This window comes from Tiliqua scincoides, chromosome 2, assembly GCF_035046505.1.
Source record: "Tiliqua scincoides isolate rTilSci1 chromosome 2, rTilSci1.hap2, whole genome shotgun sequence".
NCBI classification, from domain to species: domain Eukaryota; kingdom Metazoa; phylum Chordata; class Lepidosauria; order Squamata; family Scincidae; genus Tiliqua; species Tiliqua scincoides.
In genome coordinates this window covers 164,218,271-164,232,504 of record NC_089822.1, presented here as the reverse complement: position 1 = coordinate 164,232,504, position 14,234 = coordinate 164,218,271, and the positions used below count along the sequence as shown (strand labels likewise).

At 48.5% G+C, this 14,234-nt stretch overlaps 1 protein-coding gene across 2 annotated transcripts in view; it reads left to right on the top strand.

Moving 5' to 3' along the window:
- Positions 1 to 11,752, top strand: part of USP43 (ubiquitin specific peptidase 43) — a 113,480-nt gene extending 101,728 nt beyond the window's left edge. For both annotated transcript variants that reach the window (XM_066617156.1, XM_066617157.1), the window contains exons 10-15: positions 4,289 to 4,366; positions 5,278 to 5,407; positions 6,132 to 6,459; positions 7,558 to 7,716; positions 8,971 to 9,129; positions 10,283 to 11,752. In XM_066617156.1, coding sequence (XP_066473253.1) covers positions 4,289 to 4,366; positions 5,278 to 5,407; positions 6,132 to 6,459; positions 7,558 to 7,716; positions 8,971 to 9,129; positions 10,283 to 11,307 — 1,879 coding nt within the window. In that variant the 3' untranslated portion in view covers positions 11,308 to 11,752. The remainder of the gene's footprint in view (positions 1 to 4,288; positions 4,367 to 5,277; positions 5,408 to 6,131; positions 6,460 to 7,557; positions 7,717 to 8,970; positions 9,130 to 10,282) is intronic.
- Positions 11,753 to 14,234: the final 2,482 nt, after the last annotated feature.

Below are 14,234 nucleotides of genomic sequence, written 5' to 3'. Positions count from 1 at the left end.
TGCTGTCATCGAGCCACAATGCTTGCTAATTGCATTGCTAACTGGCTCAGGGGCCTCTGTGTATGGAGAATCCCCATTGGAAAGTTTGTTTCGGGATAGAGAGAGATATAGCAGATATCACAAACAGAGAGAATACAAGAGGGAAAGAAGCAGAAACCCAATCTAAATATCCTTTCCTGTAGCACCATTGAGATCTCTGGGAGCTACATGTCTCTTTTGATGTGTGAGGAGGAGCCCATCACAAAGAAAGGTGTCTGTTGTAGAAAAGGGCAAGGATAAAAGGCTTATGCTTTTACCAACTTACTTATCCTAACTTGAGCAGTACTAGTGCTCTGGTAGCATGCAGGCCTAGAGAAATGTTTGGCTTGTCCTTCTTAGTCCCAGGGCATAGTCTGAGAGTGACTTTGCTGAAGCTAGGCAGGTCTGAGTCTGATCAAGCCTAGGTGGGGACCATCTAGGAAAACTCTGTATGTGATGCTTTTAGCTCTATAGAAGAAAGGTAGGTAGGTAGGTAGGTTCATACATACATACAACACTTGCCTTGCAGGGTGCTGATGCTTGAAGTAATTGCTGGTTATGTAAACAGGCGTCCTGCATCTGAAGATGCACTCCTGCTTCTGAGTTTATGGCTGCTGTTGGAAAAATCAGGACTCAACAAGAAATCTCTGGAGCCTTGTAATAGGGAGCCCGATGTCTGGTAATAGGCATTAGTGGCAAGATAGTGTTGGTGTGTGTCAGGCATTAAGTCTGGCATTTAGACTGCAGAAAAAGTGGTGGCATGGTTTAAATGTGCAAAGGAGTCCAAAAGCCATAACCCCTAGTCTGAAAATCCTGTCCCTTCATTCAAGGTTTGTTCAGCAGTAGGGAAGAGAATACTTTGCACATGTTGAAAAGCATTCCCTAAAACCTTCCTTACCTCTTTTCAGGGCACTGAGAACTTGTTCAGTGACTGTCTACTTCTGAATTCTAGATGTAGGCAATGGGGAAAGGGGAGGTTGTGTCCTGCATACTCTGCTTTCATAAATAATGTACCTGATAGTTGTTGGAAGTGGGATACTGGACTAGATGGACCCTTTTGCCTATCCAGCAAGACTCTTCCTCTTCTTAGCAGCCTTATAATGGAAGGAGAGCAGGGGCAGGAAGAGTGAAGATCCTTCACTTCTAATGTTGGGAGGGAGGAGCAATGACATCACCAGACAGAGCTCACTTGTTGCTAGTCCTCAGCCACACTCCCCCTTAAGCCTTGGTTCATCCCTTTCTGCTTGCCTTGCTGAGTGATGGGAGTTCTGTTGCGCCGGATGCCTGTGGAGCAGCCAGTCACCAGGAGGGGGCATGACTGAGAGGCAGTGGCATTTTCAAATACAGGAGGGGGCTGTGGCTGCTTCTCTGTTCTGCTGTCTACTGAACCTCTTCCTTTCCTGATCGTTGTTAGGGCATCTGCAGCCTCCTGGGAAGTGGACAAGTGAGCCCAGAGATCTGCTCCTTGTTTCAAGATGTGGCCCAGCTAGCACCTAAGTTGTGGAGAAGGCTATCAGTCAATTTAGGCTTGTTTGGAGCTCTTCCTATGGGAAGTCCCCTCCTGCTTCTGGGGTCCTTGGTTAACTGGTTTTGCCCCAATGCCCATTGTCTTGTTTACTTCAGTCCTCCTATTGGCTGTACCAGTACAGACACTTCAGAGACCGATCCTGTTGACTCCTACTGATAATATGGTGATGGGCTTGTTCAGGACACAGGCCTGGGTCGAACAAGAGAGTGAATCTCTTTCACAAGGTCCTTCCTTGAGGTAAAGCACTCCTGCAGCTCCATGAACTGCAAGACAGTCCATTTGTGAGATCTTGGTGCTGCTCTCCTTTTTTCTCCCCCATGGGCTACCCTATTGCCTCGGTACTTGTCATCATTGTCATGAATACAGTGCCATTAATGTGCCTGAAACTTTAGAGCAGGGGTGCCCAAACCCCGGCCCGCGGCCCACTTGCAGCCCGCTGCGGGTCCCCATCTGGCCCCCAGGGGGTCCCCCCACCTCCAATGGGCACCCAGCCCTCACCCCAGCCCGTGCTGGCCCGCCGTGCGAGCTCCACGCCTTGCTTTCCCTCGCAGCCGCTGAGCTCAGTGGCAGTGAAGGAAAGACGAGCCCAGCCGGCGTGCAGGGCCTTTTATAGTGGGATGGTAATGTGAGACTTGCAGGTCTTTCGTTATTTCCCACTATAAAAGACCCTGCGCGCTTGCCTGCTAGTCTCTTCTTCCTTGCCCATGGGCTGGGCTGGGCTGGGATCCGCTCTGTTTGGCTCAGCTCCCCTCCCCTCCCCTCTCCTCCTGCAAGCTGAGCCAGGGGCGGGAGAGAGAGAGAGATCATGAGGGAGGGGAGCCCAGCCCAACTCACAGCGTGTCTCCCTCCTGAGTGAGGGAGGGCTGGTTGGCTGGCCAGGCAGGCAGGCAGGCAGCAGCAGCAGCAGCACATGGGCAAGCAGGCAGGCAGCCCAGGCAAACAAAGGAGGGAAGGAGGGAGGGCGAGGGGGCAGGTGAGCAGGCAGGTATATGTGTGTGAAAGTGTGGAAGATCCCCCCCCCTCCATTTGTGTGTGTGTGAATGGGATCATAAACTGGCATGAAGATCCCCCCTTATTAGGGTGAATGGAATCATAAACTGGATTGAATTCGTTCATTCATTTTCTGTCTCTAATATATTCAGTTATGTAAATTTATTCAAATTTTAAATGTAAATTAATTCTTTTTTTTTTTTCTGGCCCCCGACACAGTGTCAGAGAGATGTTGTGGCCCTCCTGCCAAAAACTTTGAACACCCCTGCTTTAGAGAGTAAAAAGGGGGGGAAGAGAGAGTAAAAAGGGAACAGGTCTCTGCCACAGGTTGCTTACACTTTAAAATTCAGCATAAGAAGGAGGCTTCAGAGGGAAAGGAGGAAGAATGAGGCAAGGGTAGGAGAAGGAAGAATCTGCATTCAGTTCAGTAACAAGTGCTGAGACTTAGGGTGCAATCCTAACCCCTTATGTCAGAGCTGTCCAACACTGGCATAGCAGTGCCAATGGGACATGTGCTGCATCCTGCAGTTGGGTGTCACTCACGGAGGCCTCCTCAAAGCAAGGGAATGTTTGTTCCCTTACCTCAGAGCTGCATTGCTGGAAAGCACTGACATAAGGGTTTAGGATTGCACCCTTAGAGTCTCATCATCTAGAAAAAGGGGGGTAATAGATGGGGCACTCACTTGTTTTCCATCTTCCTGGTTTCTCTGTGTAGTGAGTCCCAGTGTAAGATTTCTTAACAGGGAAGACAAATTGCAGCTTCTGTGGGATGATCCTGCCCCCTGCTGGTTACAGTAGGGACCTCTGGCTTAATTGTGCAGCAAAGACTCTGTGTTGTAATGGCTATTGGATGCTGGCAATGGAGCTACCCTCTGACCCTTTGGCTCAGGTGCAACTTGGTTTGAGAGTGAAAGCTGCCTTCTAGTTTGCTGACTTCTCCTGGGTTATTCCACACTCAGCCTGACACTTGAACATATTATGCCTTGTTCTAAATATATATATTTTTTAAAAGATCCAAAAGACATATTTTCATATACTGGTAAAGGGTTTACACTGCTAAGATGCCTGTAAGAAGTTGCTGTAGCTTCCCTTTTTGTAAGGAAAAGGAGTATGTAGCATGTTCCAATATTACATATTCTGCTTTATTAAATCATTTTTGTTGGTTTAAAATAATTGTGTAATGGTCTTCCCATATTTGAGATCACTCGCATTTTAAAGGATCAGTAAATATTTTCTTCAAGCATTTCACAAGGATGACCATAGCAAGCAACGGCGCACACAGCTTGGAGCAGAATATAAGCACAGATGGTTCTCCAAGGTCAGCTGTTATGCTGTGTGGAACAGGAACAGGAGGAAGGGGAAGACCTCATAAAATAAGTGGACTTCTTTAGAATAATGGACACTTGGTGTAGATGAGCACAGAAAGGGCAACGTATGCTGTTCCATTGCCTGTACAGCTGTTTGCTTGACCCTCTGGTAAAGGTCATGCATGAGTAAGGAATGGTGGCTTATGTTTTATGGACAGTGATCAGACCGCATGCCCCTAAGCCAAGGGGACTTGTGCTTTTAAATCAAGCTTCTTTGGGGAAGTTGCCTTCTGAGGAAGGATCCTAGGAGTCCCCATCTGCATTATATTAACAACCAGAACCTCATTCTGTGACTTGAAACGGGCAAGCTGAGGCATGGCCCCAGGTGTTGTGTTGTCCTCACCACCAGTAATTAATGGCTTCTTCTTCAACACTCTTCCTGCAGAGCACTACAGTTTGGTGGGCCTGGTGGTCCCACCCATGTGAAGCTAGTGATTGAGTGGGATGTGAACACCAAAGAAAGGTGAGTGTGTGTGTGTGACAAAGAAATTGCATGGCAAGAAAGCAGACCATGGGGGAATCTCCCTGAGTTCCTACTGGGGGAACAGGCGTGACCCTCCCGCAAAAGAGCTTTTGGTGCAATTTCCCCCTCCCCAAATAGTAATTAAATTTAAAATGCTTTGAGCCAACAGTGCAGGTGGCATGTTCTGTTTTCCACATTAGTACTTCACTAGACTGGGTAGGCCAGGACATGGTAGAGATTTGACACACTTTTCCAAATGCTTTGCTTGCTCATTCCCTGTCTGTAGAGCTTTTCAGCTCCAATTGCCATTTTCCTTGAGCACTGCCCATGCACCTACATTTGGACTGAGTTTTCATTTAGCACGCCTGTGGCTGGCCCAAAGTCACCCAGCTTCATGGCTGAGCAGGGTTTTGACCCATCATCTGGATCTTCCAGGTCTAAGCCCAGCACCAGAACCCTGGCTTTATCTTTTGCATTACCTGAGGCCTCAGTCCTTGGACAGGCATCTGTGTTGCTGGTTCCTGCTTGCATGTTTGGTATTAGAGCTTAATGACATCTGTACAGTCCTTGGTCAGCTGCCGAAGGGCCAAATCCTTTCCAGTTTTCCAGCACTGGTGCAGCCATGCCATGCACTGCATCCTGCAGTAGGGTGGTAGTCACGGAGGCCTCCTCTGGGTAAGGAAATGCTTGTTCCCTTTCCTCAGGGCTGCGTTATGACTGCACCAGCACTGGAAAGTTGGATAGGATTGGGCCCTAAGGCTGTTACGAATTAATGCAGTTCTGGCTGGGGATCATAAACTGCTAGCTCAGGTTCATCCATCTGCCTTGTGTGAAACCAAGTGCCTGTCCATCTCAGGATGTCCCACTAGGAATGGGGCACTGCTGAGCTGCTCATCTCTGTGTTTTTGCAGCTTGTTTGGCAACATCCAGGAGGAAGTGGTTGAGGATGATGAAAGCGTGCGGCTGAAGCAGCAGCTCCATCAGCAGCAGCATAGCTGCACCCTAGATGAATGTTTCCAACTCTACACGAAGGAGGAGCAGGTATCCCTCAACCACTTTGTCGTGATGAAGAAGTCTAGAGTAGGGGCTGGTGGATTACAAGGCAGCTTACTTTCTGAGTAGGCATGGAAGTGCCCACCTAGTTGTCCCAGATATTCTGCTCTGAGGTTTCTGTTCAGCATAGCAAATAGGGGTTCTGGAAGAGGTGGGCATGGACAGCTCATTCAAGGGGCTACTGAGTCTGCTGTTTTGTCTAAACCAGGGGCGTCCAAAGTTTTTGGCAGGAGGGCCACATCGTCTCTCTGACACTGTGTTGGGGGAAAAATAATTAATTTACATTTAAAAATTTGAATACATTTACATAAGTTTACATAAATGAATATATTATAGATGAACTTATATTAATGAATGCAGGTCTTGCAATAGCTCAAGACCTATAAGAGGCCTTGCACAAAGCAAGGCTGGCCTTTCCTTTGCTGCCGCTACTGCATCACAGACGTGAAACAACAAGCAGTGGAGGGAGCCCTCATCCCACAACTCACGCGAGAGGTCAAACAGTCGCCCTCACGCTGAGAGGAGTTGCATCGGGCCAGTGTGGGCTCCAACAAATCTCCGGAGGGCCAGAGGCTCATTAGAGACTGGGGGCTCCCTGAGGGCCGCATTGAGAGGCCTCGAGGGCCACAAGTGGCCCCAGGGCCGGGGTTTGGGCACCCCTGGTCTAAACCATACTAACCTATTGGTGGCTCTGCTGTCTCCTCCTCTGCAGCTGGCCCCTGACGATGCCTGGCGCTGCCCCCACTGTCAGGTACTTCAACAGGGTACTGTGAAGCTGAGCCTGTGGACATTGCCTGACATCCTTGTCATCCACTTGAAGCGCTTCCGACAGGTGGGCGAACAGCGCCACAAGCTTTCTACTTTAGTGCACTTCCCCCTGCGAGGGCTGGACATGGCTCCCCATGTGGCCAAGCGGAGCCGTGGCAGCAAGTGGGGCCCATGGAAACAGCCCACGCCAGAAGGCAGCCAGTGTTGCTTCCTCTATGACCTGTACGCCGTCTGCAATCATCATGGCAGCATGCAGGGTGGGCATTATACAGGTGAGTGTGCCTTTGGGTGGGTGGGCACTGCAAGAGTAAACCTTTTTTCACATTTTTATACTGCGCTTTCTTCAGGGAGCTCAGGATGGTGTACCTAGTCCTCACAACAACCCTGCGAGCTTCATGGCTGAACTTGGGTGTTCCAGGTCCAGCTCCCAAACCACTCAGTCATCCTGCCTCTCAACCTGGGCACGTGCTGCTGGAGGGGTGCATTTGTCCCAGACTAGAATGAGCACCGCATCCTCATGGGCTGTGACAAGTAACTCACCCTAGAATGAGAGGACTTGAATTGGGAACATTTACATGAATATAGGTGCTTCTTTGGCATATTTTACTCTGCTTATGAACTTAGGAAGCTGCCTTATCCCAAGTCAGACTCTTGGGTCATTTATACCATCTAAACCATGTAGCAGTGTCTCTCTCAGGTGTTAGGTAAGGTTTGGACTTTTTACATCACAGCTCTATGACTCTTTCTTCTACAAATGATGGCAGTAGATCAGAGAGCCAAGGCTTTGCCCAGAGCCCTAACACCCTGCCTTCTCCCTACTAGAAGCTCTTCCCAGCCATTCTCCTGCTTTTGAGGTTTCATTGAGTGCTGCCCACAAATCGTCAAAGTCGTGTTCAAGCTGAAAAAGGTCAAAATTTGCTTTAAAACACAGATCTTTGGGACACAGAATGCTGAGCCCAATGCCAAGTGTGTTTGTGTGGGACAGTCACAAGTGTGTGGAATTCACACAGCCCTTCAAGCAGGAGATCAGTAAGAACTTTGGTTGCAGTCACAGAAACAAATGTATACCTTCTGACCTAACCTGGCCCAACCCCTTAGTGGAAAATTACGCTGCTTCCCTATGAAACCCTGACCCTCTGCAGTGGTGCTCCAATAGGAACCAGGTACATGTGATTGGAGCCAGACCGTAGTTTGAATCCAAAGTTCTGCTAGGGTATACCTGGTACAATGTTTGACCTCTTTCTTTTGAGAGGCTGCTCCCCAGGCTATATCACAAACTTGCTTTCGAAACTGAAGGGAGCTCAGCCCCACCTGTTAGCATTCCCTCCATTCTCCAATCTCTGATTAACTTAGGCCCACTCTCTCCTCAGCCTACTGCCGTAATGCCTTGGATGGTCACTGGTACAGCTATGATGACAGCACCGTGGAATCAGTCCTGGAGGATGACATTAGCACACGTAGCGCCTACATCCTCTTCTACCAGAGACGCAGTGTGACTCCAAGCTGGTCTGGGGGGAACTCTGTTAGAGGTTGGTGGGGGAGACATCCTTTGCCTATAGTGTGGCCTTCCTGTTTATTATTTTTCTGGACATAGAATTGCATGACACTGACATGTGCCCAGGAATTCTAAACAGACATTGGGGTGGATTTTAACTTGAAAGAGCCTCTCCACTGTGATTCCGACCAGTCATGGTATGGTACCATATAACTAATAAAATTTGACTGGGTGACAAATATTGTGGATAAATAAAGCCCTCTGCTGCCCTCACTCTGAATGAGAAGAGGAAAGATGCAATGCATCCTTGTTGCCCAGGCAACCAGGCCGACCCTCTCTGTCTGCATTGCACTGATGGCTTCAGAACCTGCAAGTGTTGCATGGCTAGACTTTTGCCCTGATTCAGTTCTGGTTGTGCACATGACCACTTGGAATAGGTGGGATGTGTTCAGATGCACATCCCATTAAAAGTAATGTGGTACAGAAGGATAGTTCGGACTTGAGGTTTTCCGCCGAGTGTGCTTTTCATTAGCTGGGTGGTGCATTATTTTCCATGGGGTGTTCATTTGTATTCATGTCCAAATGTGCACTCCCATCCAATTAGTTAAGTACACCCAGCTAGATCAGGATATGGGAGCATCTGTGTAGTTGTCTCAGCAACTAGGGAGTCTTCCCTCCCCCAACAACCAACCACTTACACAAGTCTTTTTGTACCGTTTTGCAAAGGGGTATGAAAATAATCAAACAGAAGGGCACATTTCACAGGGGGAAAACTTGTTCACAAAACGTTCATATACATTGGGGTTACCAGGCATTTGGGGAACATTTCTGCTATGCATTCTGGGGTGATGCAGGGCCAAGAGACGGGGAGGAGCCTCTACACAACCCAAAAATTGCTTCTGGGAGCACCTTAGACTGCCCTGCAGCCCTCCAGTCTGATGTGCTAAGGGAAGCTTTTTTTTGCTTTTTAAAAACTTGTTCAACCATTTTTAAAGGGGACTTTTTTTAGCGACAACGCAGATGGCAATGGCCATTTGTGTTATGTCAAATCTGCAGGTTCTGAATCTGTAGATCGAAAGGGTGTATTGTATTCAGGTTTCAAAACTGTTTTGACATTAATTGGGTGGTTGAACCAGTACCTTATTTAGTGTGCATATATCCACATGACCCAGGAGTGAATATGCTCACCTGGCTCAGAATCATGCCCACTCCACCCCCTCCAGTGTGGTTACAGTCTCTCTGAGAGAAGGCTCTTCCAAGGCTTGTATTCTGTGGCTTTCCTTTGCAGGTTCCACCAGCTCTTCTGCCTCTGGACACTGGCTGGCACAGCTCAGGGGAAGCAATGCACGAGAGAGCCTGGTATCCCGGAGTTCTGCCACATACCCAACTCTGCCAAAAATGCCTGCCTCACCTTCCCTCACCAGTGCCAGCAGCAGCCAGGAAAAAGGTGCCTGCTCTTCCCTATTCTGATTGCTACACACAACCTTTCTAGTACAAAGCCTCTCCAGTCCATCTGTGTGGCCATTGTCTAACCAACTGGCAAAGGGCAATGCAAGACTCATAGAAGTCTGCACAGCCCCTTCTGATGCATGGTTGTCAGTGAGAGACACTGTGCTTGGGTACCAGATCAACAGTTCTGCTTTGCCCGCAAGAGCTTAGGATTCAACCAGACAGGTGCAGCTTAAGCAAGAATTTGGGTCCAGTTTTCCTAGCTCACTGTCTGACACAGTGAGCCCTTCACTGGGCCTTATTACTAGAGGTATTTATTTCTGGTGAGTAAGATAGGTCTGGTCTAGATGGTAGAGCCTCCATTAGCCCGAAGATAACATCAGAAGGTCGCTAGTTTGAGGACACTGGCAGCTCCCTGAACGGCTGACAAAGGCGAGACCTTGAAGCAGCTGACAAGCCAAGCTGAGTGATTCTACCTGCTCTTGGTGTGAGCAAGAAGCGTCTTGGCTGCCCTCCATGTGAGAGATGGAGCTGATTGTCAGCCTGCGTGGGGGAACTGGAGGCCAGAAGTGAGACCAAACCAGGAAGATCCATTCTGAAATGTGGTTGGTTCTTGAAAGAGAGAGCCTCTATGATTGTAAAAATCCCCTTGAGGGATTTAGAAATGCCTGCCTATGTAAACCACCTTGTATAAAGTCAGAGGAGTAATCCAATGACCAGAAAGGCGGTATATAAATACCTAGTTGTTGTTGTTGTTGTTACAGTCTAAGCCTTACTACACACAGTGGGCTTACTTTGGAGTAAAGTAAATCCTATCTGGTGTGCTCCTTGGGGCATTTGGTGGGCCACTGTGAGATAGAGGAAGCTGGACTACATGGGCCTATGACCTGATCCAGTGGGGCTGTTCTTATGTTCTTAAATAACATTGTTTTCAAACACCTCTACCTTTTGCACACACTGTCAGGGGGAAATGTTCCTCAGGCATTTTGAAACCCAATTTAATTCTGTGTTTGACTTTTCCATTGGCACAGCTTGGGTCTGTGCAGTTGGCCAAACAAGTATTCGCATTCCCATGTTGGAGTGTATTTGAATCTACCAACTTTCTGGGCATCACTGGATCTCCTGCCAATCACCTTTGCTTTCTCTTCTAGGTGGCTTTGAGTCGCGGCCCCTGGTGCGGGGTGTCCAGGGCCGAAGTGTCAGTATGAAAACATCCCCCAATAAGGCCAAATTTGGAGTTCCCAAGCCCTTGCCTCTGCGTTGGTCCTTCAATGCCAAAGAGTGGCCAGCAGAGCCCTCTGGGGAGCTAGTAGAGTACCTGGAGTCTGGTCGCCGACCTCGGTTCACGAACGAATCCATTGTCCCTCTCATGACCAAAGAAGGGGAGGACAGTGGGCCACTGTTCACCAAAGCCAAGGTGAATCCTGTGCTGCTGGGTACAGGCACCACTGAGAACACAGGCAAAGTGCCCACCGCTACGGAAAACATGAGCACCCTGAAGAGGGCAGGGAAGCCAAAGGAGGATGCAGGCGAACAGCCACGGACCCCCAAGAAACTGGTGCTTTCTCTCAGGACGGTACCTTCCATAAAAGATGAAGAACCCAAGAGTAGAGCAAATGCCAATGGGACCTTGCGCTCTGGGACAAGCCTGCCCCCATCCAAGGGCAGAGGGGTCCAAGACCAAAAGGTCACACCCTGTGTTGGGGAGAGGGAGCCTGAAGGGGAGCGGCAGCCAGAGGGGAAGCTGGCTGTCTTCAGGCCTAGCTTCCTGCGAAGGGACCCCAAGCGGCACAGTGAGTCTGACAGACATGGTGGCCTGGCACAGGCCATGGGCTCTTCTCGGGCATCCCTTTCCAGCGGGACATTGAGTTCGCTTACTGGGGCCAGGGCAAACAGTGCTCTGGGCTGCAGCTCCACAGAGGGGCTGCCAAATGGGCGAATCTGCCATTCAGAGTTGGACATCAAACGTGCTCAGAGCTCCTGCAGCAGCAAGGGGAGGAGTGACTGGCTGCTGAGCAGGTCAGCCTCTCTCTGCAAGGCAAACACCAGCATCTCCTTGCAGGGCTGCACACCACCGCTCACTCTTGAGAGGGCGTCCTGTGGCACCCTCCAGCGGGCAAGGTATCACACAGCTTCCCTGGGCAGGAGAATAGCAGTCCCAGAGTCCAGTTTCTGAACTTGGCTGTGAATCTAGCTGCAAGTACTGAAAGAGTGCCAGCCGTGATGCTCGTTGGGTCTTGGGCTAAGGACTGTTGATTTCTGAAACACTGGAATGGTGCTTGCTTTACAAGGGAATTTCATTCCTTTCAGCCAAGAAATACCATAGCTAAGGGATGTTGCACATGACACTGTTGCCTTGCCCAAGAAACAAAGATGAAAAACAGACCTTGTGGACCACGGAGTTATAATGCAAAAGTGATCAGATGGGGAAACTTAAAGTATTTATTCTACACCCAGATAGAGCTTTATTGATGCTAATGAGAGAATGTACTGTTTTTGATGGTGGCTGTTTTGGTGCCAGGTTTTAGGGCGAGGCATAATAGGAGGGGAGAATCTACGCATTGCTCTATGCAATAATCTTGACTTTTCTATTTTCTGCAGACCTTTGAGTTTTAAAGATCTATTTGTTATTAAAAATGTCTCAAAGGAGTGGTGCGCCTCAGTGGTTTGGGGAACTGAGCATGGAAACGGGTATGGCAGGTGAGGAGTTGTCTCTGTAGGGATATATTCCAAGCAGGGATGGGGTAATTTAGCTTGTTGGTTTAGTTATTGAACTGAAAGCCCATTTTTATTTAGAATCACAAAACAACCTCCAAAGAGCAAATGAAGCAATATCCAGTTACAAGGAAAACAATGCCAAATACACACCAATAACTTCGTCTCAGTGGCAAAGAGGGAATAACCACCACCACATCAGTTTTGGAAGCTTCCTGCAACAGAAAAGTCTTCAACTTCAGTTTAGAACAAGGGACAGAGAGAGCAAGTCTGACCACCTTGGGGAGGGAGTTATATAAGTGTGGCTCCACCATAGTGAAGGCTCTGTCTCTAGTAGCTGCCAATTGAGGGCCCACTCCTGTCCAACTTTCTAGCACCGAAGCAGCCACAGTGCAACCCCAAGGTAAGGGAACAAATGTTCCCATACCTTGAGGAGGCCTCTGAGACTGCCTCCCCAACACTGGAAGCAGTGCATACCCCATTGGTACAGTAGCACCAGCACTGGAAAATTGGATAGGTTTGGGCCCTGAGTCTCCACCCAGAGAGACCAGGGAAGCAGAGCTGTCGTTGTTCATCTAAAAGTCAGGGCAGGCTCACACAGGAACAGGCACTCCTTAGAGTTACCTGGTCGGAGGCCATTTAGGGATTGTATAGTGCTAAGGCTTGCACTATAAATGTCTTCGGTACTGTTAAGCTGGAAATTAATATTGCAACACTCCCCTGGAAGCCAATAATTTTAAAAGCCACAGGACGAAAAGGACTCTGGGAGCATCACTGCTTTCTTTCTGAAGCACCAGCTTACACGCTAGCAGTGATTAAAACTAGATACTCATTTGCATATGATACTCTTGTTGGTACCTATGGATGCTGGACTAGTGAACACCTCACAGGATGCTCAGCCTGTGGCTACATCTCATACAGATACCTTCTCCTAAGCAACCAGTTTACTATACTTCTGTAAACTTCCCAAGGACTGCCTTGCAAAGCTTCTGTGTCTTATTTCTTTATGGAGCTGTTTTCTGACCCACCAGGGCCAACATGCTGCCTAGATCAGGTTATGGTCTTACATTTCACTCAGGGGAGGCAATGGAGAGGTGGGGAGACAGGATGCGTATGTTTGTTTCAGGTACTCTGGTGGTGTAATCTGTTGAAATCAGTGGGTCTGTTAGGCCATTTCTGCCCAACATTGCATATATACAACAGGGACTAAATGTGTACACCTTTGGGCCAGGCAGAAATGGGTTAAGGAAGCTGGAGACTGACCAAAGGGAATAGTGCCTGGTGGTTAGTATTCAGTGCTCCCCTGTCTGCTCTCTGCTTCACAGGTTTACTGGATCAGTGGTTGAAGGGGGGGGGGGGAATTGATAGGTAGCCACTGCTACCATCCCAGGCTGAGGAAACCAGGTGGGGATGTATCTGGAGAAAAACCTTGGGAGGACACAAGCCAGGGGCTCTTGTTTAAAACCTGTGAGTGCTACAATAATTTTATTGAAAACTCCGAAGAAGAAGGAATTAAAGAAAATGGGGGGAAAAGAGTAGAAAAATTATAACAAGCAAGCTCCTGCGAAATGCCTTCACTTGGTTGGATGGACATGAAGAGAATTAACAAAATTGAATGCGGTAACTAGTAATTCCCAGCACAAGGAGCAAGACAGTTACATGAGAGCAACAGTACAGTGGTGGCATTTGCAGGCTGGCTTGGAATGGGAGCAGCAAACAAAACAAAAATAATTCCCTAAACATATCTATCTAGCAACACAGTCCCAACTGTTAGCTACTTACATTGTCCCAGGAATCTTTGCCTTCAGCACATGCTGGGAAGTAAGTGGATGTGCTTTCCATAAACCAAGAACTGATTCCAAGGGCAACCTGACTAAAGATGCCCAGGCTGCCTTGTGCTTGTCTTTAAGAAACATGGTCTTGGAAACGCCAGGGGGTTACATGATTGGAGGTGGGAAACTACGCCGCCGCCACCACCACCACCCATTTACCTAGACAGGGTTAGCTAGGAGCTATTGTCTTTGGCTGGTCCCAAGCATGGAGAAGATCAATCCATGTCTTGCAGCTGTGGCTTTGGGGAATGATGTTTCAAACAAAGAACCTCAGAGAAGGGGAGTACATGTTACTCTAGGATGCTGGATCCTGGATCTAGGATGCCAGGTAGATTCTTGGGAAGCCTTCAGCATCCCAAAGTCATGTTCAAAAATGGGGGGGGGGGAACACACGACTGATCACTGGGGCTTAATCCCAAGTACATCTGCATCTTGCATCCTGAGGCTTTGGTTCTGGCTTAGGCCAAAACAAAACAGTTTGGTGTGAAACAAACATGATGCAGGAGATCTGTGATTGGATCTCCCAAATTAAAAAAGGACACAAAATCCTTCAAAT